This window comes from Monocercomonoides exilis, assembly GCF_001643675.1.
Source record: "Monocercomonoides exilis strain PA203 chromosome Unknown scaffold14-1859848, whole genome shotgun sequence".
Classification (NCBI taxonomy): Eukaryota; Preaxostyla; order Oxymonadida; family Polymastigidae; genus Monocercomonoides; species Monocercomonoides exilis.
Window position 1 is genome coordinate 923,180 of NW_027150559.1, and position 23,938 is coordinate 947,117.

Genomic DNA, 23,938 nt, shown 5'->3' on the forward strand with positions numbered 1-23,938 from the left:
GCAATAGAAAAATCGAGGCGGTTGAAACTGAGCTTGCCTGTGCTGAGAACAACACAACTGCAGGTGCTGTTGAGAATGGCTGATGCAAATGTGATTGTTGCCTTTTCAGTTCTGCTGGAGGCGACTGTGCTGGATATCAGGTCAAACTCTTTTTGAGTGAGTTCAGATGCCTTGATGAACAGCACCTTGCCTGCTGAATCTGAATTAATGTTCAGCATGCATCACCAGAACGATGTACACAGATATATGTCTGAACCGCACCCCAGGATATCGAAGCCGTTGGGAGGAATACAGGAGCTGGAGAACACGTCATTTTACATTCCATTTGCAGCTGAATAGCATAAGAAAAAATGAGAAAAAACTCATTTGGTTGCATTTATCAGAGTTTTCCCAGCTATTCTTCAGAATTTAACACCTCCGTTTTAATGACACTTATCGAATTTTCATTTTTCATTAAAGAATTATTTCTTTTCTCGATAAGTTCATTTGAACTTATGTTCACAAACGTGCTTTTGAACACATATTAAAGTCAGTTGTTCGTCGTATGTTTCGTTTTAATAATAGGAAATATTTCTTTCAGGAAAACTGTTCTTAAATATTTCAGCAATTTAAAAAAGGAGCTAACATATTTTTATTATCCGATTTTTCTAATTTTTTAAGTGAATTCGCAAAATGAAACGTGAAATGAATGAAAATTGTTATTTAAATATTCAATTCACATTTTAAAACATCTTTGAAACATCAAAATGTTTAGTGTTATTTCGCTTTTTGATCGAAAAATCCCATAATAAAAAATAACTCAAATAAAGGGCTCAGTTCTCAAATAAACATGGTTTATTCGAATAAACTGCCTGTATTTGAAATAAAGGCTATTTATTCGAATAAACTATCTTTATTCAAATTAAAATGTCTTATTCGAATTTCATCCAATATATGTTCAATTTGAAAATAAATTATCGAATAAAAAATAACACTACATTTTTAGAGAATTTCGATAAAGAAAATATTCAAATTTTGTAATTCAAAAACTACTTTAAATTTGTTATTTTTTCTCAAAAAAAAAAAAAAAATCACTAACGTTTAATGAAAGGAGTTATCCCCACAAAAGCAATCACAAAAAATTGTCCTGCTAAAATCTTGAAGCAAGCTAAGGAACCCTTTCCACCATGATATATCATCGATTCTAAGTAAAAAATATTTCTTTTTTTCCATTTTTTCTTCTTCGCTATAGTCTTGAAAAAAGTACATTATGGATTTGTATAATTCCGAAAACTTTTCCTTTAATTCTGAAGACTTCTTGATATATAAATTTGAAAACTTCTTCCCTAAATTAGCCATTACATTTACGAGACCATTAATTCCCTGAACTAAGCTACTCTCTTGATCATTGGATTTAGTAAAGCTAACACTGGGTTCTCTTTTTCGTGTTGATGATAGCGTGAACTGGATAATGATATCCTTACTTGTTTTCTTGCCGAATTTATTGGACTGAAAAATGGTAGATCCCATTTGATGAATAAACGAATAAGACATAACACTATTTTCGAATTAAACAATACAACATAACAAATAATAATAAAAAACAAACTCTGATGAAGATTTGTTCTTATATATTATAGTCAGACAATCTAGATATGATGAAAGTACACTTAGGGCACAATTGAACGATTTTGTATCCGAAGAACACAAAGTAAATCCTAAATAAGATAAAAAAAATAAAGGCAAAACTAATTTTCATCACAACAATCATCAAACCATTTATAGAAACTCTTTCTAAATCAATGTTATAAATATATTCAAGGGGGGATTTTGAATTTGCTTCAATAGGTTCCAAAGATTTTATCAGAAGATCCTCTTTTATAAGTCTATGCGAAGAAATAATAGTAGAGGATGATTTTAAATAGCAACAAATAGATGAGTAATCATCAGATTTTATGAGCTCCCCTTTAGTGGTTTTTAATTGTTCATTAAGATCTGCTATATCTTTTCTTATTTTTGAAATCTCTTTGTCTGCTTCTTTTAATTCATTAATCTTATCCTCCAAAATAGTTTTTAGGCGTTCTTCATCATTATAAAAATAATTAAAAAATATATTTTCATGTCTTGTTTGCAATTGTTTGTCTTGAAGCATTTTTTTCTCATTTTGTAAGCTTAGAAAGCAATCACGGCATAAAGGAGTTTTATCATCAGGAGGAGGTGATTTATCCACAGTTGAACAAGTAACGAAATGTGACCCTTGTTCAGTTTTTGTTGTTATGCTCCAAACTGTGTTATAACACTGGCAACAAAACAGCTGAGCTGCATGCATGAATCCATAAAAATTTATGGTTAAAACTGCCATAACATTATTTTTATGAACGAAGAAATGGGACGAAATTTTGAGCTTTCTGAATTTTGTTCCATTCTTAAGTTTCAAATATTTTTCTCAAATTTTAAATTTATCCACTTTTTTTTTGACATGGGAATGAAAGACTTATTATGTTAAGGTTGGAGAAAATTTTTGGAACAAATCGTTATTTTTTTCATAAATGAAAGAATTTTGCCCTAAATGAAAACCTTTTCCTGATATATCATTGATTGAAGATAAAAGGATGAATTTCTACGAAAAAAATGATCAATATAAATTATATTGCATTTTGGAACATCAGGGATGGCGAACAGTTTGTGATATTTTTTAGTTAGGAGAGTTGCTATCCATGCCAAGGGAAGGATATTTAGAGCGAAAAAAGATAAGAAAACAAAACGAAGCAATGAAATTAAGGCTAGCATTTGTTATCAATTTTCAGATATATTTTTGTGACGGAAGAATTGGATTGTAAAACGTTGAGTTTAATATGACAAAGCAAGGATCGTTTATGTTTCGTTGTAGAACGAAATATTATTTTTATTCAAGACTTCTATTTCAATGCGCTTTCTTGATGGAATGATGAAACAAGCAATATTTGTCCAGATATTTCCCATCTTTTATCTTCACAGCATTTGTCGAAAGATAATAACGAAAGCATAATATCACAACAACATGACTGCTTCAGCTTTTTTGTAAGTATGATACAATTTGAAATGTCTATTCTTTTCCATGGAATTCTACATCTATAGCAATTCACTTACTCGGACAAATATTCTCCTTTTTAACTCTTCATTCACGGACAATTGAGTTCTGTCCATCTAGTATTATCCATCTGTGATGAACAAATTTCGATTACCTCATCATTACCTCTGATACTTCAATAAGATGAATCTGTCTTCTTCTTTTTAAAAAATTGACATAACTTTTCTTTATTCTCTGAATTTGTTGTGAACTTTTCCATCTTTTGCCTTCCTCACTTTTCTATGATTCATTTTCTTTCCTTCACATGTCCATTTGCAACGTATGCTCCATCATACAGCTGCGTCTCTTATCTTTTGCCTCACAACAGTTATGAATTAATTTGCTTTGCCTTATTTGTCTTTTCTCAGGCGAGTTTAACATCCAGGAATACAAAATTACTTTTATGCTTTGGGTATCTCACAGATCAACTGAAGTGCAAATCTTATCTTTAAAATTGCTAGGTTCGGTTTCTTCTGCTTCTGATGCAAATACCTTTTCTTCTCAATCCTCCTTAACCGATTTTCATAAAGCATCCCTGACCTCCCAATGAATACAATTCAATTTCTTCTTCAAATCTTTTTATTGAATCTTCCTCTCACTTGATTTAGAATAATAGAATATGCATTTTTTTCTGTTTATGCTGTTCATCAACAGCTTTATTAAATGAACCAAAAATTGTATCTTTCACTTTCTTTCATCTCATCAAAACAATCATTGATTGAAGCTTCTTTTTATTATCACCAACAAACATAGTTATAAAATGCCGTTGAGAAAATCACTTTGTTTTCATTCTAATTCCTTCTTCAACAAAATTATTTGCAATACTTTTTTCAATAAGTGACAAAAATTTTGTAAATTCCATTTCATTCTAGTCCCTTCAAATTCAACAATTGTTTTGTCTTCCATTTCAATGCAGAAGCGCAAGGTGAATATATATTTCAACATGTTTTTTTTTTTTTTTTTTGGGAACTTCTGAGGAAATGAAAAAGATTCAATTTTGACTGAGTAAAGTGGAGTGGCACAATTGTAATTATAAAGAATATTATTTCAGTCTTTTCATTTGGAAGTTGAAGCATGCTCCGAAAACAGAAAGAACAGAGCAAGAAAGGTCATTTGGAATTGATAACAATGAAGATGTCCTTTGACAAAATTCACAATTACACATACCTTCATTAAGTCGCTGAAAGTGAATTAAAGAATGAAAGCTGTATATTGGAGAAGTAATATTTGTAAGAGAATCCAACAAAACGTAACGCAAACAGCCGACAAACAAGTTTGAACGAAAAAGTTGATGATATTATCATTTGTGGAAAATCGACTGATTTTATCGACGAATGATAATAGCTTATTCACTTTCAGCAATTGCAAGATTCGCATTTGATGAAGAAAGGAAATCAAACGAGGAAAAGATGATCCAATATTTTTATCTGCCATGATGTTGTGTTTCTTGAAAAGAAAGTGATTACAACTTTCATTATTGATCCATGCTTCAGGAAAAGAGAAGACTTCAAAATTTTCAAGTTAGATAGAAAATAAAATCAATTGGAATTGAAGCAATTATAGAGAGCAAATTGTTTTATTAAATGAAAATTGAAGAAATCACAAATATGTTGAAAAATGTCATCGTTGCCAGTGATTTTTGTGTCAGTCTCGTTGAATGAGAGTGTCTGAGTTAGGGAGAAGAAAGAGCTGAGGAACGTGAGAGAGGTGTCTGGAAGGATGGCGAAAGTTTCGAATGGATAATTGATAATGGAGCATGGACTTAGTTGTGGTTTTCAGCAGACATTGGCATCAGTCACGCTGCTAGCAAAGATTTTGCTCTGTGCAATGAGGAAAAGTTAACTTCGGCAATCTCGTTTGCTTTCGTTACGTGTTCCATTCTCTTTTTGTAAAGATTGTTGAGTCACATTGATTGAATGATGAATAATATTATTTTGATAAAAGGGTTAAATGAAAACTCTACCTTTTTCTGCTGAACAACCATCAACAAAGCATAAGGGTTTATTGTGTTCTTTCTCTTTGATTTTTAAAACCCAAAAACTTTTCAATGAGTTTTTATTCTTTCTCTTTTTTCGTTTAACCATTTTTTTAAAAAAGTGATGGTTTGTGAGAAGCAATGAATAATTCTCTTTCTTTTCGATTCGTTAATTTTGAACAATTTTTCCCTTTGAAATATTTGATGCGACCGAATCAATTGGAAAAATTTGAATCATTTGAAAAATTATTGAGTTATTATGCCAAAAAAAAAAAAAAAAAAAAAAAAAAAAAAAAAAAACTCATTTAGCATTTTTTTGTTGTTTGGTGCTCAAAAGAAGTCACCAAAGAAAAATAGAGATACATGACAATTTCATTGCTGCGTGATAAGGTGCAAAAGTTTCATATTTAACGAGTCATTTGCCAATGTAATATTTCCAAAACAAATATTCCTGTTGAAAATGATAAAGCTAATGAATCAAACAAAAGTAGATATCATTTCCATGTTTTATTAACTACAATCGAATAATGATGAACATAAAAAGATGTAAATTATAGCAAATTCACATTACACCATTTATTATTCAAATTTGGTAAACTTATTATTCGAAATTGGTAAACTTCTTATTCAAAATTAATAAAAATCAGAATTTTTTGAAAAAAATTTTTTGATATAATATGATCACTGGTTGAGTGTCGGAAAGTGATTAAAATGTTTTGTTTTTTTCATTATTCTTAAAAAGGATGAAAAATAAAACCTCTAATATTATTATTTGTCGAAAAACATGAAGTTTTTTGATTTTTCAGAAAAAAATCATCACAATGGAAATCGGATAATATTTGAATTATTTCACCTCACTATGTAAAATAATGAACAATTCAATCAAAATATTTTATTTGTATCAATTTTTACAATCTGGAAACAAGTTTTTTTTATTAGTGAATAAATCCATAAATGCACTTTCAGAATACTTCATTTGTTTTTATTGATCTTCTTTGCATATTTAAAAACTTATTGTCCATTTTGATTGTATGATGTGTTATCAAGCAATGTGAGGTTTATTCACTTGAAAATTATCCGATTTCCATTGTGATGATTTTTTTCTGAAAAATCAAAAAACTTCATGTTTTTCGACAAATAATAATATTAGAGGTTTTATTTTTCATCCTTTTTAAGAATAATGAAAAAAACAAAACATTTTAATCACTTTCCGACACTCAACCAGTGATCATATTATATCAAAAAATTTTTTTCAAAAAATTCTGATTTTTATTAATTTTGAATAAGAAGTTTACCAATTTCGAATAATAAGTTTAACAACTTTGAATAATTAGTTTACCAAAATCGAATAATTAGTTTATTAATTCTGAATAATTAGTTGACCAATTTCGAATAATAAGTTTACCAAATTTGAATAATAAATGGTGTATAATTTAGCAAATATGTACCATTGGTGCTTAACCCGCACCCTGGTGCCAAACCCTCCCCCTCTCATTTTTGCTAAACACATATATTATTGTTATTATTTCTACAGATTTCTTCATGTTTGCTTTTAAAAAGAAAAGGAATACAAGATTGAAATGAAATGACTGCATAAAAATGCTCTGCAAAAGTTACAAAATAGTTAAATATCCATCTTCAAATAAACTTTGAACAAAGTGTTTTCCATTGTTGCAAGAAGTGAGAACAGCAAAAACAATATTCACTGGTATTTCTTTATAGATCTCAACGTTTCGCGGTTCCAAACTTCTTTATTATAAAAAGAAAGACAGACAGAAAGAAACTACGACGACAAAGAAGAATAATATTTTTTGCGAAATTCAATTTCTTTTTTACTAAAAGCAGGTGAAACTGGTCTTTGAATTGGCTTTTCATTTTCCATTTTTCTTTTTTCCTCAGGATCGCTTCCTCCACTCACATCATCGTTTACGATTTCAAAAATTTTCTTTTTCTTTTTCTGCTTTATTTCTCTTTTATCTTCATTTGAAGAAGAGATTGACAAAAGAATGTTGAATTCTTCACGAGAATGCTTAGTTTTTGATGTTGAAGAAGTTGAAGAAGCTTTTGATTTTTCAATTCCTTCATATTTCGATCAAAGAAATGCAAGATGCTTTTCAGTATCTTCAAGTTGTTTTTTCAATTCAAAGCTATCCAAATCTTCAATAATTGTTGTAGAATTTAATTCGTGATCATCAGACAGAGAAGAACAGGTCTGTATATTCGATGAAGTTGATTTTGCCAAGTTTGCTTTTTCTGCAGAATAAATATCTGATGGTTTTGATGAAGCCGAAACACTTTGCCTTTTTGGTGGAGAATAGCTACCAAAAAATTCTTCACACCAATCTTGAGACAAAGAATGAAGATCTTCTTTTAATGCAGAGGTTTCTATAGGTGCTCCTGCTACTCTAGATAGCACAGGGGCTGCAGCAACAGGCCAAACTCCTGTCTTTATGAATGCTGCTTTTATTGTTGAAGGTGTACATGCAGCTGCCAAGGCTTCAGGAAGAACTTCTGTGAGTTGTGTCATATGAGAAGGGAGGGAGAATGGAGATGGAATGACAAATTTGTTGTTCAATGTTGATTTAAGTCGAGAAAAAATACAGGAATCACACGGTTGAAGTAAATGTGTCATATTAGGTGGGAATTTTTTCAGAATGATGAATTTTTTTTCAGCTGCTTCAATTACAGTTTCGTCATTGTGAGTTGAATGATTATCCATTAATAAAAGTGCACGATGAGAACTTGTAGGTTTCACTTTCTCCGCGATTAATGGAATCAAACAATTGATCATGATATAGTTGAAGATTTCCTTCGAAATCCACCCAGAAGAAGAGTTGATATATCTGATATCAAATGATGAAAGATATCGAAACTCTTTCGGGAGAGTTTACTTAGGGTAAAGAAGAAAACGAGGCAACGAAGATCCGTCAGTGCAGACACAGAGGCAAATTGTGGCATTAAGTACTTTTGGAAACGATGGAACACCTGGAGGAATTTGATCTTTGAAGCAAACAACCAATTTTGATGAAGACTCCCCGCAAGTGATTGAAGATTCGTCGGTATTGTATATGTCGGATGATATGATGTTATAGCCTGAAATTAAAACTGACAGTTCTGAAAACCATCTGCTAATATATTCTGGTGACTGTGCTTTGATTTTTGCAACTTCTATTGGCCTTGCCATAGCGGCTTTCAATATTTCGCTTCGTTGAATTAATTTGAATGCATATTTTTTATTGATCATTTTCAATTCATTCTTTGATTTTGGATCATTTTCAATCAGATCGACACACTAAAACATTCAAAAAAGTTAAAAAAGCATGAAAATGAATATTACAAACCATGTTTTGCTCATCACGAATTCGAACAATTGTTTGGTTAGACAAAAGAACCAAAACTTTGTTTTCAATTGTTTCCAACTGGTTGTCTGTTAATGTTCGTGGATGTCCATTCCTTCCGACCTCTCTTCCTGCTTTCTCCGCTCAAATCCCTCATTTCCAAGCATCCTTTGAAATAACTTTGGCTTTCATTGCAGTTGCATATTTCACTTTGAAATTTTTTCGAATCGCGAATAGCTTCTTTGACGGGGATTTGAACATGCTATATTCCCTTGTTGCCAGAACTCTATGCAATTGAGATGATGATAATTCTGTTTTTTTTGTCATCAAAATTGGGAATGATCAATTTCTCCAGAATTATCAAATTTAATGTTTCTGTCATAGGCAATCCTTTTCAGATGTATGGTTTGATATTTTGTAAATATAGGTGATTCTTTTCGAAAAAGAATAATTCAAATTCGGAATTAATATTTCAATTTCGACAAAAAATAATTCGATTTCGGAATTAATAATTCAAAATCGAAAAAAAAAATAATTCAAAATCGAAAATTAATAATTCAATTTCATAATTTATTAATTCGATTTCGAAAAAGAATAATTCAATTTCGAAATTAAAAATATTTTGATTTGTGGAATGAATAAATTGTGTTTTGGGTTTTAACTTCTCTTTATTTTTATTTCATCAGTTCACTTTGCTTATCTATATTTGAAAAATGATGCATTTTCAATTAAAAATTCATTTATTTTGAATTCATATTTCTTTTATAGAAGTTTTTCAAAAAAAAAAATGAATTCATTTTTGTATTAAAAATAGATGTTTTTCTATTTTTACTCCAAAGAAACAGAAAAAATATAATTGAGAAAAAAATTCTTGTTTTTTGTTATTCAATAAATTGTGATTGATTATTTGCAATTTTTAATTGGTTATTCAATAGAATGAATTTTTAAAAATATTTTTTTATTTTGAGTGATGATTTTCGAAAATGAAAAAAAATTTAAAAAATTGATTTGTTGATTGTTTCATTTTTAAAAAACAGTTTTCTTAGAATAATAATATTTGATTGGTTAAAAAATAATTTGAAATTTTCTGAAATCCATTCTCGAGAAAAATTAAAATTCTCAGTTATAGATGAATTTCGAAATTGAAATAATCATTTTCGAAATTGAATTATTCTTTTTCGATTTTGAATTATTAATTTTCGATTTTGAATTATTAATTCCGAAATCGAATTATTTTTTTTCTAATTCGAATTATTAATTCCGAATTTGAATTATTTTTTTTCGAATTTGATTTATTTTTGGTGTATATATCTTTATTGAAACATTGAAATTATCAACTTTCCAATTTTTTGCAAAAAATCAAACATGTGAATGAAATAAAAAACAGCAACATTCAGCTGGAAGAAGACATGAAGAAGAAGAATAATGACGATTCTTTCATTATATAACACAATTTCGATTGCTTTTGAAATGTTTTTATTTCTATTGTTCATAATAAGGAAAAACAAGAGAATGCTTCATTGAGAGGGGGCGGGTTTGGCACCAGGGTGCGGGTTAAGCATCAATGGTATTATATTTAGAAATAATTATGATTTCCTTTTGAAAAATGAAATGAATATAAATGAACAAACGAAATAAAAAAAAAAAAAAATAGAAACACACAAAAATTATTCAAATAACTGACAAAAAAACAAAATAAAACGAACATATATCGAATTTGCAGAAATGAGATTTGTTTAAAATTAACCAATTTTATAAAAAAACAAAAAAAAAAGATTAAAAAAATTCCATGTTCTTACATAATTATGACTCTTTGAAATATTAATGCCCCTGTTGCTGGGCATCTTTTAATTTTAGATATTCCTTATATTTAGGTTCATCCAAGCGAGACTGGCGTGTGTTGATAACCTGCTTCATTACAGTACCATCCTGCATATACAAAATTCTATCAGCATAGCATTCGATATCAGGATTGTGGGTAACCTGCATCATTTTGCATGAGTGACAAGAAAGAGCAAAGGATAAATACTTTGAAAATTGTTAGAAAGAAATAAAATAAAAACCATGATGCAAGTTGTATGCTTCTTGAGATTGATGTCAAGGATTAAATCCATAATTTGGATAGTATTGGACGTATCCAAATCACCAGTTGGTTCATCCAATAGAAGTAATTTCGGATCGTTCGCCAGAGCACGTGCAATTGTCCTATTTTGTAAAAATTAAAAATAAATTCACTGATAATTAATCATATAACTGCTATTGCAAACACTCTCTGCTGTTCTCCTCCAGATAATTCTGATGGCTATTCATTAATATGTATAATTTTTTATTGTTGAAATAAAACAAAAATCAAAGTGTTAATGTTCGTTGAATTACTGAATATTTGAATAAAATATTTTCACAAACCAAATGCATCATTCTATCGCGAAGCCCAACTGAAGTTAACAAATCAATAGATCTTTGTTTGATTTGTCGAGGTTTGTATCTCCCAAGAACGGTTTGAGGAAGTTCCACATTTTCATATGCAGATAATGTGGCCAAAAGATTAAACGTTTGAAACACAAATCCAATGCTTTCCAAACGCAATCTCGAAAGTTCAGCATCAGTAGAATTCGAATCAATATTCTTACCAAATAAGGTAATTACTCCACTTGTTGGCTTATCAATTGTACCTAAAAGATTTAACATTGTTGTTTTCCCTCCTCCAGATGGACCACGAATCTGCGAAAAAAGAATATCAATACGAAGTTAAAGGGAAACTGCAAACCATGACAAATTCCCCTTCATGAACGGGATAGAATTCTGATTCTGTGCTGAATGTAACGTCACGAAGTGCAACCACAGGATCATCACGCCCAGATATTTTATAGGCTTTCCCAAGATTATGAACAGATACAATTGGACCTCCAAGCTATAAAAAAAGTTAATGAAAATGGAAAAAATATTAAAAACGACAAAATGAAAAATAACGAACCGGTTTTACAGGATCTGGTACAAAGAAAGGAAGAGTTGGCGGTCTAACAATCTTCTCTTCCATGTCACCACCTTTATATGCCATCTCATCATCTTTAAAATGCGTAACGGCTTTAACTGATGCCATTGACTAAAAACATTTTATGATTACAAAAATAAAATTGTGCCCATGGAAAAGAAAAAATAATCGGGAAAACACACTTTGTTTATAAATTATGGTAATACGAATGTTCCGAGTTGATCTGAATCAAGCTTAAAATTTTCAATTATAATCATTCGAATAATTATTTCATCATTTTAATGGAAGTTCAAATTGAAGAATATGTTTCGTTAAAAGAAATTGGAAAAAGATCACAAACATGTTGATAACTCTTTCTCGATTTTACAATCAACATTCTTTGGAATTTGTAACTTATTTTTATTTGGAACAAAAACTTTTAAAAAGTCCAATTAATAAACTACCACATTGTATTTGTTAAAAAAATTGATATTATTTTAAACTATTCTCACTTTGTTAGAGACATTTTTAAAATATTGAAGCAGAAACATCAGCAACACCATGACATGATGTTTTTAAAAAAAATCATTTATTCGTCTCCTTCTTCCTCTTTCTTATCTCCAGCTCTCAACTTCTTCTTTGCAACACGACCTGGTTTCCCTCCTCCAAATGGGCTACGTGGGTCAAAATCGATATGGCTTTCGTTTGCAACAGCAACCATGAAGCTTGGAACTGTCACAATTTGCTTTCCAATTCTATAAATTCCAAGAAAAATGAAATATTAGCAATAAAAGTTACCATTAGCTTCAAATAAAAAATAATAATAACGAAAAAATAAACCTGATATGACCTTGGGTAATGAGAAGACGAGCGTGATGAATTGAGCGAGCGAGTTTCTTTTTAAGGACCAAAGTTTGAAGACGGCGTTCCATGAAATCCTGTGGTTTCAATCCAAGGACATAATCAAGTGCCTGGTGCTCTTCGTCAAGAACGCCCAATCTTGACAAATAACGAATGATAGCTTCACCTTCGAAAATACGTCTCTCATCTTTTGGGTCAAGAGTAAGAAGCTCTCTTGATTTTTCACGAAGCTTTCGAAATAATTAATTTCAATAAAAGACATTTTTAAATAGATCAAATAGAAACTTCCTTTAAAATAAAAACAAACCTTGGCAAGCGAATGTGTAACTCTCCATAATTCTCTTTTGTTGCGAAGACCGTACTCACCGCAAATACGAAGTTCGCTGTCAATCCTCTCGCGTTCGAAGGGATGACGTGGTGTCTTGAACACACTGCTGACTAAAAAATAAATATATAGTTCGTAGAGTTTGGAGATAAAGATGAATCTGCTCCTTTCAACGAGAAAAACATACAGTTTCTGATCATGTTTGTGATTTCCTATTTAGAAACTTCGAAACACAAAAGAATATTTTCCATAATAATTAATTTGTCGAATGTATTTATTGTTTAATTGTTGAACACAAGTCGTATTTACATATTTTGTTAAAATTTTCCAATTTAATTGTGTTATTTTAAATAGCCTTTAAAAATACAAAATATTTGAATTTCTTGTTTGATGACAATAGATTGTAAAAATAAAATGTTTATTATTGTAATTGTTTGAAGTGCGAAAGTAATTTTATTGATGCATTTTTTGAATGTTTGAGTTTGTTATTTGTTTTAAGTTCATTGGAGATATTTTAAGTTTTTTAAGAAAGGAAAAGAGCGATTGAAATATCTTTTGAAAACAACAAAATTTGTTGTAAATATATAAAATTTTCTGTAAATCAAATGCCACAAGCTTTTTGACATTAATTTGTACTGCGTTAAAAGATTATTATAAGTAGATTTTCTTTTGTGAAAAAATTTCAAATAAAAATATGAAAGAGCATTTAAAGTTTGAAATATTAATGAATTTCTCTCAACTACCGATTGGTTAAGATAAACATAAATATTAACAATTGACATTATTATTAGAAATAAAAACAAAATCTAAATTCAAAAATTCAAAAATAAAATATTAATTTTCATTCTGACAAAGAGGAATTGGTATGGTGTCAATATTTGAATTTGCAACAATATTGTTATCTTCCAATTTTGACAATTGAGTAGCTTGCTTTTCTTTGCTGGCAGTATCTTGATATCGATTCTTGTTGCTTTGTGGTGATGAAAAAGTTTTTTGAGAGGTGCAAGACTTTTCTACAAACTGCCTCCTACTGATATTACGATTCTTATTTCTGTTTTTCCATAAAATCTGGAATTGCTTTCTTTGCATTTTTTGAAGAAACATTTCCTGAAGAATATCATCTGGGTTATCGTAAATCAAAGGATGAAGAGGGGAGACGTCAACAGGAGGACCTGTGCAATCCTGTGGAAGAAAATGAATGAATGAAAACATTGAAACATAAAAAAAGAAAAGAAAAGAAGAGAAACAACAACATGATAATTATTGAATTACAACAACAACAACAACAACAAAACAAAACAAAACAAAACAAAACAAAAAAACAAACAAACAAACAAACAAAAAAAAAAAAGAAAAAGAAAAAAAGAAAAAAAAAAGAAAAAAAGAAAAAAAGAAAAGAAAAAAAGAAAAAAAGAAAAAAAAGAAAAAAAGAAAAAAAGAAAATAAAAGAAAAACATTATCAGATTCTGAAAAAGAAATCAGAAATTACATACATATTTGGATAAGATACGCATATGAACAAGTAAAGAAGGGTCGTGCGAAAGTCGAGTTTTTAGAAGGATATACGAGCGCAGATCGGGTCTCAACGGAGAAAAACTAGCTAATCCTGACTCAATCTCGCCTTTGATGAATTCCAAATGGGTGTCTGCAGAAAGGTTAAGAACGGAACGACGCAAGAGCTGAAGGACAATTCTACAAAACAGTAGGGAAAAAATGTTTTGTTTGATAAAATGAGAAAGGAAAAGACAAAAAAATGAGTTTAGAAAATGACGAAAAGAAGTAGAAATATCAGTCAAAGTTATTTGTGATTATGTAACAAAACAATATAGAAAAAACACAAATAAGTTTGAAAATAAAAGCAACCAATTCAAATACAAATACAAACATAAACACATACGGATGAGGAAAGACGATCCAGTTATTCACCAAGTTCGCTATTGTCAACTGTGTCAGACTCGGCAGCGATATACCAAGTTCCGACGCAGCAATGAGCAGCCGGCACATTTCATACATTTCTCGTCTGGAGACAGCCAGAAAGTGCGCTTCTGCAGCGCTATTTTCGTACTTCCCCAAAAATGCTCCATAATTCTGTCCCCATTTTTGTGAGTTTAGCAGATGCTTTGATTGAGAACTGCTTGCTGTTTGACTATTTTCTGGATTTTGCTCATTCTTCTCTTCGTTTCTTTGGCGAAAGCGACGAGAATATAAACTTGGTCGTAATGTTTCTTTCTGTTCTGTGTTGTCAACAGAAGAAGAAGAAGAGGAAGAGGAAGAAGACGATTCATTATCCCTCCAGTTATTTTCCATCTGCATCTTCTTCATCTGGCTCATCCTCTCCCCCGGATACATTCGGACTGCCTCTTTCCCATCCTCCTTCCCCAGTGCTGTTGAAGTCGCCACGAGTGTGATGAGCGTGGCAATGTCATTCACAGCCGCTGCCTGTGCGTCTGCATACACCTGCGACTCTCTCAATGACGCAGGCAGCAGCTGCGCTTTCCTGTTGCTGGCGTGCTGGGCAAAGAAGTGTGGGTTACTTGCCATCCACTCCTCCACATCGTGTTGCGTGGGCACACGTGAAAGGCTGGCTGATGCTGATGCAGACGAAGAAATTGATGCAAAACCAGACAATGGAGACGTTGTGGCGCGTGCAAGCGATGTTGGAAAAGAGCGTGGAGTGGCTGGGGAATACGAATGGATGCTCTTTCTGTTGTTAGATGCAGATGGTGTGGATGTGTTTGAGTTAGAGGCAGAAGCAGAGGAAGAGGAAGAGGAAGAGGAAGAGGCAGAAGAAGAGGCAGCTGACTGAGACGACTTCAGAAGAGGGCGAGGAGGTGTTTCGTCTTTCAGAATTGTCGATCTTCTTCTTGGCTTTGTGCTTTGCTGCCCAGTTTTTGTGCTTTCGAGCCCTTTTCTCAACTTCTCGTCTTTTGCTCCAACCTCATTCTGTTTTGATTGGCTTGTTTTTCGCTTTGAAGATACATTTTGCTTTGTCTGCTTTTTCTCTTTTTGGTTTCTTTTTTTGATTTCTGCTCGAATAAGTGCTGCATCTTCATCTTCGTCTTCTTCCTCTTCATCCTCTTCATCCTCCTCTTCTTCATCTTCGTCTTCATCTTCCACCTCTTCTTCGCTTTCTTCCTCTTCCTCGTCTTCTTCTTCCTCTTCATCCTCTTCTTCATGAGCATTAGATTCATTGCCACTAACATCAATGTCTTCATCGTCTCTCAGATAATCATCATCTGATTCTGCTTCATCCACTTGTGCATCCTGTTTCGACAGACTCTTCAACACTCCTTCTGCTTTTGCTCTTTTCCCTGCTTTTTGCTGCTTCTCGCTCGCTTTCTTCTTCTTCTCCCTCTCTTTCCAGTGCTGCGACCCCACTCCTTGAATAGCCAGCCCCTTCAGCATCTGAATCGTCTCAATCTGCTCTTCCTCGTCATCGTCGTCGTCTTCATCCTCCTCATCTTCATCTCCTTCGTCTTTCTCTCCGTCTTCCTCATCCTCATCCCCTCCTTCAAACGAGATTAGGATTTCCTTGTTCTTCCTCTTCTCTCTCTCGCTAAGCGCACCCGACGAGCCTGTGGGGCGCTCCGTGGCTGTGCTGGCAAAGCGAATGGGGGACGAATAGAAAGGAGCTGCTGGCTGTTCTGATGAGATGTCCACAGGAGCTGCCTGCACAGGCGGAACAGAGCACAACAGGAAAGGGGCAGTGGGCATGGAATAGGAGGAGGCAAAGGAAGAGTGGGAAGATAAGGAAGAAGAGGAAGAAGAGGAAGAGGAGGAGGAAATGGAGGAGGCTGGGTCGAAGGCTGAAATGCCCAGAGGACATTCAACATCGTCGTGAGGAGGCTTCTGAATTGAACGAGGCCTTCTTTTCCTGTCTGAATCTGCAGCAGACTCACCCAAGAAAAGCATGCCATTTTCCTTGTTGATATCAGATGCTTCTGTTTCTTCGTATCCATCCTCTGATGATTTGTCGTTCATCTCTAATGGAAGTAGCCTTGGAGAGGAAGTAAGTGACTTTGTGTAATGCTCGTCATATGCAGTTTCTGACACATCATTTCTTGGTGGAGTCTGCTCAGCGCAATTTCTGAGGATTTCTTCTTCAGATTGAGAAGAAGCAGAAGAAGCAGAAGAAACGGATGAAATATGTTTATTTTCCCTTGTTTGTTCATTGACATCCTTTTGAGATGGTATTTCTGTTGAAAGCAAAGAAGGAGGCATTTCATTGGTCAAATTGCTATCCTTAATGATTTTGCTATTTTCGTGTTTCAGTTTGAATTTTTTCTCTTTGATGGCTCCTTCTTCAACTTCATCGACTTCTTCCTCCTCTTCCTCTTCCACTTCTTCCTCATACTCTTCTTCTTCTTCCACTTCTTCCTCTTCTGCTTCCGCTTCTTCCTCATCTTCTGCTTTTTCACTCTTCATCTTTCCTCCATCGTCTCTTATCAACTTTTGTTCTTCTCCAAAACTAACCACATTCGCAGAAAAGCTATCTTTTATGTCTGTTCTTTCAACACCTCTCAGCATCTCTCCTTCTCTCATACTTGGATTGAATGCTCCTGATGTTTGCTTCCTCATCCTCCTTCTGATTCTTCCTGAATGAATAACAGAAGAAGAGGCAGAAGATGCAACAGAAGCAACATTCACCCTTTCACCACCAGATCCCCCGCTCTTCCTCCTCAAATGCACCTCCGCCCTGTTTTTGATACCTCCGCGCAGCAATTCCTGCCTTCTCTGCTTCTTTTTCGTCTTCCGCTTCCATTTTTCAATCAGCAGCGACGCCTGCACAAGTCCCCTTTGCCCTCTGTTTGAGAAGAGCCCGCGGACAATCGGTGGATCAACCAGAAAAGACGAAGGAAGCACCTCATTGTCGATGGGAAGGCTGCTCATGAGTGAGTCTGCAGTGGAGAAGATATTCGAGGGAGGTTGAAGAGAAGAAGAAGAGGAAGAAGAAGAAGAAGATGATGATGGTTGTGATGAAGGTTTTTCAACAGAAGAATCAGAATTTAATTCTTTCTCCTTATTTGAACACATCCGAGATTTCACATCCAAATTCTGTTTTGTCTGTGTTTCCATCTGTCTCTGCAGAAATGCTTTGACTTTGCCTCTTATCTTATTTCTGGCGATGCGCTGTTCAATCGCTTCTCCGTCTTCTTTGCTGTATTTGTATGCCAGCAGCCCAACATCTGATGTCAACTCCTCATCCATCTCCTGTACCCCATCAAAGTGCATCTGAATCACATTGCTCTCTTCTTCTTCTTCTTCTTCTTCATTCGCAGCATCAGCCCCACTCCCTGTCTTCCCCACTGCTGTTGCTGTAGCCGACGCTGAAGAAGCTGAAGAAGCCGTCGGGACAGCAAAACACGCACTCTGTTGCCCACTCTTCGTGTCCAGTGCGAACGTTGTGTTGAATGCCTCGTTCTTCACACGAGTATTGTCAGGATCCAGCTGCTCCAAAGCCACATAATCCGGCAGATGTGTCTCGAGCAGGGCAGCCGCGTCGGGCAGAGTAGGGACGCTGGAGACGATGGAGGAGACGACGCGGCGGAGCGAGCGGAAGGGGCAGTCGATTGACTGGGACACGAGGCAGATGAATGGGATGCCGAGGAGGATCTCGTGGAAGACAGGGGTGGTGAGGGAGGAGGGGATGTGGACGAAGCAGTGCTGGATGAGCGACTGGGCGAAAAGGATGTTGCGCTCGTGCTGGATGGCGATGTGCAGCAGGGAGAGGAGGTCGGAGGTGCTGAAAGGAGGAAGAGAGGGAAAAGAGGGAATAGAGGGAAGAAGAAGAGAAAATCATAAATGAAGAAATAAATAAAATAAAATAAAATAAAATAAAATAAAATAAAATAAAAATAAAACAGAATAAATGAATCACACTGCATCGGATTAATCAACTTCACCAAGTTCCACAGATTGAGTGAATGTGCGTAGAGCGAAAGAGAAGACAAGTCCACAAAAAAATGAGAAAACCCGTCTTTTTCGCGGAGCGGATCAAAGAGATACGAAATGGGGTGTCCGTGTGTGAGGGTGTTGCGGCGGCTGTTGTGAAATGGCTGTGCAGACAAAGAAGAAGATGACAGCATCGCCTGATACAGCCGGCTGTGGATGGCTGAGGCACTGTGCGGTTGTTGGTGATGCTGATGATGATGATAGCTGTCAAAAGAAGAAGAAGAAGAAGAAGAAGAAGAAGAATGCGATTTTGAAGGTTCATTATTATTCTTCTTCTTTGAGAACAGGGAAAATAGAGAGATTTTGTTAGCGTCTTTCTTTTTGTCCCTGTCCTTGTCTTTTGATTGTGATTGTGAATCTTTCTTTTTCTCGTTCTGTTGTCTTTCATCTGGATTCATTGGAGAAGAAGTGGAAAAAGAAGAAGAAGATGATGATTCCATTGATTGAGTGTTGTGTGAGTGAAGTGTCTGTGATGTGTCGACAGAGCGGAGGAAGAGGCGAGAGTGTGCCAGTGCTGTTTTGCTGGCAAACACACTGGAAGACAGCAGAGGGACGCTGAAGGGAATCTTCGAGGGCAGCGGCGGGTGAGGCAGGAACGAGTGCAAGGTGATGCTGTGGAGTGAGCGTGATTTGGCTGAAAGCAGATCAGACGGAGAAGAAGCTGGAGGGATGCACACGCAGAGCGACAGGAAGGGCTCGTGCAGATGAGAGCAGTCGACGAAGAGGAGCACGTCAGACGGGCAGCAGAGGACGAGGAGGTCGGACGAGGCACAGACAAGCAGCTGGTTGCGCTGGATGACAGAGGAAAGGGAGGAAGTGGTGGGGAGAAGATAAGTGAGGGGTTTGGGGTTGTGCTTTGGAGAGGAAGAAGAAGAAGAAGAAGAGGATGAGAAGGAAGAAGATGAGGAAGAGGAAGAATAAGAAAATGATGTTGATGATAGATTTGATTGGTAGTTTGAATAAGAAAGAGAAGACGAAGCTGTTGGCATTCCCTGTGCAATCTGTGAGAAACTCACATCAAAAAGAGGAGGAGGCGGTTTGGGCGCAGTCAATGGCTTGCTCCTTTTGGGCTTCTGCAGATCAGCAGTCGGTTTGCCTTCTGTTTCTGTGGATGTTGTGGGATGTGATTCTGAAACTGCATCTTCTTCTGCTTTTTCATCTGCTTTTGTGTTTGCTTCAGTGCTTGTGTTAGTATCTGCCTCAGAAGCAGGTGAAGAAGGGGGTTCTTCTGCTTCACTGTGCTCCTCTTCTGCTTTGTTGGTTCCATCCTTTTTGAATGATGTGGAGGGGTGTGGATGGATCTGTGGAGAAGTCTGCGCTTGTGTTTGTGTTTGTGAACATTTCTGCTTCTGGTCTTGATTCTGCCTTTGTTGTTGTTTTTGTGCTAGCTTCTGCTTTTGCTTCTGCCTCTGCCTCTGTCTCTCTTCATTCAATGCCTCCTTTGCTGCATTCTCCTTCTGGAACATTCTGTCGTGCTCCATCCGGATGTGTGCCAGAGGAACGAAACACTCCAACTTCACAATTTCGTCCTTTCGTAGCGCAAACACATCGAAAAGGAGATCGTTCACAAGATATTTCAAGTTGGAGGTGCCAAACAGTGCAACTTGAAGAGGAAGAGACGTGGAAAGAAGGGTTGGCTCATCAATGTTTGATGAGGAAGTGGAAGAGGAAGAAGATGTTGAGGAGGAGGAAGAGGATGATGAATTTGAAGAGGATGAATCTTGTTCAGAAACATCTGATTGCAATTCTGTTGGTGATGTTTTTGGTGAATGTGGGCATATGTGATTGTTACGAGTTGAACACTCTTTGTTCTCTTCATTCAATGAAGATGAAACTTCTGAAGAATTATCATCGTCCTCTTCAGTCAGACTTGCATTCAACTGTGCTATCAAATTGCCACTTTGACTTTGAGCAGATTTATCTTTTTGATTAGAAGAATCTGAATTATCGTTTCTCTCTCCTTTCTCTCCTTTCTCTTTTCCCTCTTTTTCCTCAGTCATCTTGTTCTCCCTCAGCACCTCACTCACAATCCGCCTCGCTGCTTCAGACTGTTCTATCTGCATCTGCCTCCTTCTGACGATTTCGTCGCTTTTCGCTGCGATGGCCGCAGTTGCTGCAGACATTGTGGTGCGGCTGGGGGAAGCGCTGGGCTTGAGGAGGTGCTGCTGGACGAGGCAGATGATGTCGCCACGCACACGCACAAGGCGGATGCACAGATGAGCATTCCGACACCCGTCCAGAAAGGAGTGGGTCTGCGGAAGCGTGGTGGGCGGGAAGGGAGGAGGCGGGCAGACAAACTGGGAGGGGAGGGGAGTGATGGTGGGCGAATGAAGAAAATAGCATTATTATGTTATAAAACGATAAGTTAGAAAAGAAAGGGAAGGAAAATGTTTACGTAATAGAAATGCAAAATTCAAAATATGAAAGAGATGAAAGATGAAAAAGAAGAAGAAGAAGCAAACATTGGGAAGCTGTTTGTACAGAAAGCAGAACGGCTCTTGGTCAAGGATGAATCTCAGCCCAGTGAAATGATACGTTGTTTGATGGTTCTGATTTTTGAAAAAAGAAAAATAAAAAGAATTCAGAAGAAGAAAAAGCAAGCAAAGATTGTGGGTGAAAAGTATTTTAGTTAAAATTGAAAAAAAAAACAGAAATTGAATTGCTTTTAGAATTGCTACAATAATGGAATGTAATTTCAAACTGTTGCTAATATGCAGAAAATTCGATCTTCATCAATAGTCATCCACACAGGATCATATACAGAAAGTTCCATTTTTGGAGGCGAAAATTTTTTTGTTATAACCTTGGCCTCCCCTTCTGCATCAAGCTAATTCAAAAAAAACTGAAATATGAGATTGTTTAATAATTTCGCAAACTCGAATGCGTTTGAATGTGTAGTATCTCAAATACAAAGTTTCAGCAAACAAAACGAAATGCAATTGATCTTTGGAAAAATCAGGGAGAAACTAAAATTAATACAGCATAAATGGAATATTAATCTCAAGAAAGAGAACAAACTTGAGCTCTAAGATAGTTTTTTCCTGAAAACAGCACAAAAAGTGGTGAGTAATTTGATACGCGTAAATCTATGCATGTCACTTCGTAGTTTTCAGGAGATGCAATTCCTTGCATTGAAGGATTCCAACCATATGTCGTGAATAACAAATACGAAAAATCTGGACTTATTGAAGCACTAACAACATCACAATGTTCCAGCCTTAACAAGCAAAAATAAGTCCATTCTTTTAAATTATAAATCCATATTTCTGTTGGTGTACTCTTTGGTAAATCCCATGTAATAAAAAATTTTTTAATTTTGAAATATATTGAATGAAAATAACAATATACAGAATGTATTATTGTTATGTATATTCAAATAAAAAAAGCAAACAGAACTGTTCCCATTCCATGAAGCAACAATGTTAAATTCATCAAAACTTCCAACAAAACGACGATATGCAGAAAAACACGGAAGATGAGATGTACCACGATTTGCACAACTATAAAACAATTTCTTCCCTCCTATAATTGTTTGAAAAGGTATATAAGTAAAATCATTGTCTGAAAAAGTGCAAAATCGTTCTGCATTCATCAGAAAAAATAAAAATAGGATGCTTCTGATCATAAACATTGTCGCAACTCAGAACATTGAAGAACAAAAAATTAAATCATAATACACGCAATTTAAGAAAAAAGCAACAACAATCTCGAAATTAAATCAAATAGAAATCCAATCCATTCCATAGCACAACAGAACAATGCTGCAACAAATAGTTTGAAGCAAAATAAGAACATTCGTAAGTGTTTTTTCCTTCATTGGCCCAAGGAAATAAAGAACGGTGTTAATGAGCGTGAGATTTGGTGTATATTTTAACTTCCCTGTGGTACGATCAAGTCTAAAATAAAAATTAAAAGCAAAAAAAAAAAAAAATAAATTCACAATTTTGGAAATATGAAGCCAAGAAAACAAAAAATACCTTGGAATACGATGTCTAGGGCAATTTTGAAATGGAAGGGGAAGATGAGATTTAATAGAGGCAGGGATTAGGAAGTGGATAAGTTGAGGGAAAGAAAGAACGAAATTAACTATTTGAGGGATGAAAAACAGTAATAGTCCCTAAGATGAATGAAATGAATATTCAAAACAGCAAAAATATGAAGAAAAGTTAAAAGTTAACAAATATGTTAATTATGGTGCATATTTGCATTTAATAAGCAAGTCATACGAATGGGAACTTCCCCAGAATTCCAATGGCTGCCAATGTGGCACCAGCCCAGTGAGTAAATGTGTCACCAACAAACACTTTTGATGGATATCTGAAAAAAAAACAAGATTAGAAAAATAAAAGTGGAGTGGAAACATTAAGTTTGTTAAAAAGTTTGTAGGGGAATAAAATGAATTTGAAGCAGACTTGTTATGCACCCAAAGAGCAAGGCAAACAGCAACAAAAGGAAGTGCAGTTACGATAGCAAAATAGCACAAATCTTTGCTTCTTGAAATAATAACGCCTCCTTGTTGTTCGTTTTCACTTGGCAGGACCGTTGTAATTCCTCCTTTGTTTAATCCAATTGTTCCAAAGATGATTACAGAAATTCCAATAACGATAGATTGGCCAACTTCCAGTCCATTTATTCCAGCATATATATTTATGCTATTGATACAAAAAATCATTACACAAACAAGAAACATAATATATATGATTCCTGATTTTAAATTTTTAAATATTTTGGAGAATAAATAATAATAAAAGTAAAAAAACCTAAATTGACTGTAAGTTTATCACCGAAAAAGTAATGCCAGATAGATAAATGAGGAACACTGACCGTTGTATCACCCCAAAAATGTCTTACAACAGGTAAAGATGATACAATTGAGAGCATAATTTTTGTCCTCCAACGAATATTGAGAACATCATCAGCAAAGCCAAGAATTAATAAACTTGAACTGAGCATATACAGCACATTTATCTTGTCTGTCTAATTTTCGATAAGAAAACATTTTTAATTTGCTAATTTAGTTATAAGAAATACCAGAAAACTGTCCGAATGAATTACATCAGTCAGCATTAATGATGCCAGATAAACAATTCCACAAACAAGCCCAAGCCCTTCAGGTCTATTATTTTTCATTTAAAGCTCATAAATTATTTAATAAAGTTGTATCAAACACATGAGGTGGATTACCATCTGTTGGTTTCGGTTTACCAATGTCAATTCCAAACAGACCAGCTGCTTCAAAAGATGGAGCAGCTGCTGGAATAGAAAAATATGATATAACAAGCGCTGCAATAGAAATTACTGCACTAGATATGATGTGGACCTCAAAATCTAATGAATTAGAAAGGGGAACGTAATTCATTAGGGATATGATAATATCAAAAATGAAGTAATGGGCATTTTTTTATTTTCCTTTCAATTTATAATTTGA

At 34.6% G+C, this 23,938-nt stretch overlaps 7 protein-coding genes across 7 annotated transcripts; all 7 read right to left on the reverse strand.

The window, feature by feature from the left end:
* Positions 1–1,225: 1,225 nt before the first annotated feature.
* Positions 1,226–2,316, reverse strand: MONOS_15684 (uncharacterized protein; the record flags this gene model as incomplete). The annotated part of the gene is made up of 5 exons (XM_067868577.1): positions 1,226–1,232; positions 1,319–1,537; positions 1,589–1,697; positions 1,756–1,865; positions 2,267–2,316. 5 exons carry the CDS (start codon positions 2,314–2,316, stop codon positions 1,226–1,228), a joined length of 495 nt encoding a protein of 164 aa, XP_067730374.1.
* A 4,839-nt stretch (positions 2,317–7,155) lies between these two features.
* Positions 7,156–7,590, reverse strand: MONOS_15683 (uncharacterized protein; the record flags this gene model as incomplete). Its single annotated transcript, XM_067868576.1, has 1 exon — positions 7,156–7,590. One exon carries the CDS (start codon positions 7,588–7,590, stop codon positions 7,156–7,158), a length of 435 nt encoding a protein of 144 aa, XP_067730375.1.
* A 360-nt stretch (positions 7,591–7,950) lies between these two features.
* MONOS_15682 (uncharacterized protein) lies at positions 7,951–8,407 on the reverse strand (the record flags this gene model as incomplete). Its single annotated transcript, XM_067868575.1, has 2 exons — positions 7,951–8,355; positions 8,405–8,407. The coding sequence occupies 2 exons, from the start codon at positions 8,405–8,407 to the stop codon at positions 7,951–7,953; spliced, it is 408 nt and encodes a 135-aa protein (XP_067730376.1).
* A 1,285-nt stretch (positions 8,408–9,692) lies between these two features.
* MONOS_5773 (putative ABC transporter domain protein) lies at positions 9,693–11,589 on the reverse strand. Its single transcript, XM_067875952.1, has 7 exons — positions 11,576–11,589; positions 11,376–11,504; positions 11,169–11,312; positions 10,808–11,122; positions 10,669–10,703; positions 10,465–10,606; positions 9,693–10,384 (listed from the first exon to the last, which is right to left on the reverse strand). The coding sequence occupies exons 2-7, from the start codon at positions 11,499–11,501 to the stop codon at positions 10,223–10,225; spliced, it is 924 nt and encodes a 307-aa protein (XP_067730377.1). The 5' UTR covers positions 11,502–11,504; positions 11,576–11,589; the 3' UTR covers positions 9,693–10,222.
* Positions 11,590–11,828: 239 nt separating this feature from the next.
* MONOS_5774 (putative large subunit ribosomal protein 9 RPS9) lies at positions 11,829–12,776 on the reverse strand. Its single transcript, XM_067875953.1, has 4 exons — positions 12,746–12,776; positions 12,541–12,671; positions 12,213–12,463; positions 11,829–12,127 (listed from the first exon to the last, which is right to left on the reverse strand). Exons 1-4 carry the CDS (start codon positions 12,756–12,758, stop codon positions 11,962–11,964), a joined length of 561 nt encoding a protein of 186 aa, XP_067730378.1. The 5' UTR covers positions 12,759–12,776; the 3' UTR covers positions 11,829–11,961.
* A 149-nt stretch (positions 12,777–12,925) lies between these two features.
* On the reverse strand, positions 12,926–21,642 carry MONOS_5775 (uncharacterized protein; the record flags this gene model as incomplete). Its single annotated transcript, XM_067875954.1, has 8 exons — positions 12,926–13,740; positions 14,052–14,250; positions 14,456–18,301; positions 18,439–20,807; positions 20,973–21,059; positions 21,212–21,337; positions 21,387–21,476; positions 21,529–21,642. 8 exons carry the CDS (start codon positions 21,640–21,642, stop codon positions 13,393–13,395), a joined length of 7,179 nt encoding a protein of 2,392 aa, XP_067730379.1. The 3' UTR covers positions 12,926–13,392.
* Positions 21,643–21,847: 205 nt separating this feature from the next.
* On the reverse strand, positions 21,848–23,898 carry MONOS_5776 (putative UDP-N-acetylglucosamine--dolichyl-phosphate N-acetylglucosaminephosphotransferase). Its single transcript, XM_067875955.1, has 7 exons — positions 23,679–23,898; positions 23,542–23,626; positions 23,271–23,487; positions 22,923–23,214; positions 22,737–22,827; positions 22,488–22,627; positions 21,848–22,406 (listed from the first exon to the last, which is right to left on the reverse strand). Exons 1-7 carry the CDS (start codon positions 23,867–23,869, stop codon positions 22,229–22,231), a joined length of 1,194 nt encoding a protein of 397 aa, XP_067730380.1. The 5' UTR covers positions 23,870–23,898; the 3' UTR covers positions 21,848–22,228.
* Between the last annotated feature and the right edge of the window lie 40 nt (positions 23,899–23,938).

Coding starts and splice junctions, on each gene's coding strand:
- MONOS_5773 (XM_067875952.1), bottom strand. CDS start 11,501: ATGGCATCAGTTAAAGCCGTTACGCATTTTAAAGATGATGAGATGGCA. Junction 10,704..10,807: donor GCGATAGAATGATGCATTTG/GTTTGTGAAAAT, acceptor ATTAATGAATAG/CCATCAGAATTATCTGGAGG. Junction 10,385..10,464: donor AGCATACAACTTGCATCATG/GTTTTTATTTTA, acceptor AAAATGATGCAG/GTTACCCACAATCCTGATAT.
- MONOS_5774 (XM_067875953.1), bottom strand. Junction 12,464..12,540: donor TTACACATTCGCTTGCCAAG/GTTTGTTTTTAT, acceptor TTATTTCGAAAG/CTTCGTGAAAAATCAAGAGA. Junction 12,128..12,212: donor ATTACCCAAGGTCATATCAG/GTTTATTTTTTC, acceptor TGGAATTTATAG/AATTGGAAAGCAAATTGTGA.
- MONOS_5776 (XM_067875955.1), bottom strand. CDS start 23,869: ATGAATTACGTTCCCCTTTCTAATTCATTAGATTTTGAGGTCCACATC. Junction 23,627..23,678: donor GATGGTAATCCACCTCATGT/GTTTGATACAAC, acceptor GAAAAATAATAG/ACCTGAAGGGCTTGGGCTTG. Junction 22,628..22,736: donor TTCTGGGGAAGTTCCCATTC/GTATGACTTGCT, acceptor CATTCATCTTAG/GGACTATTACTGTTTTTCAT.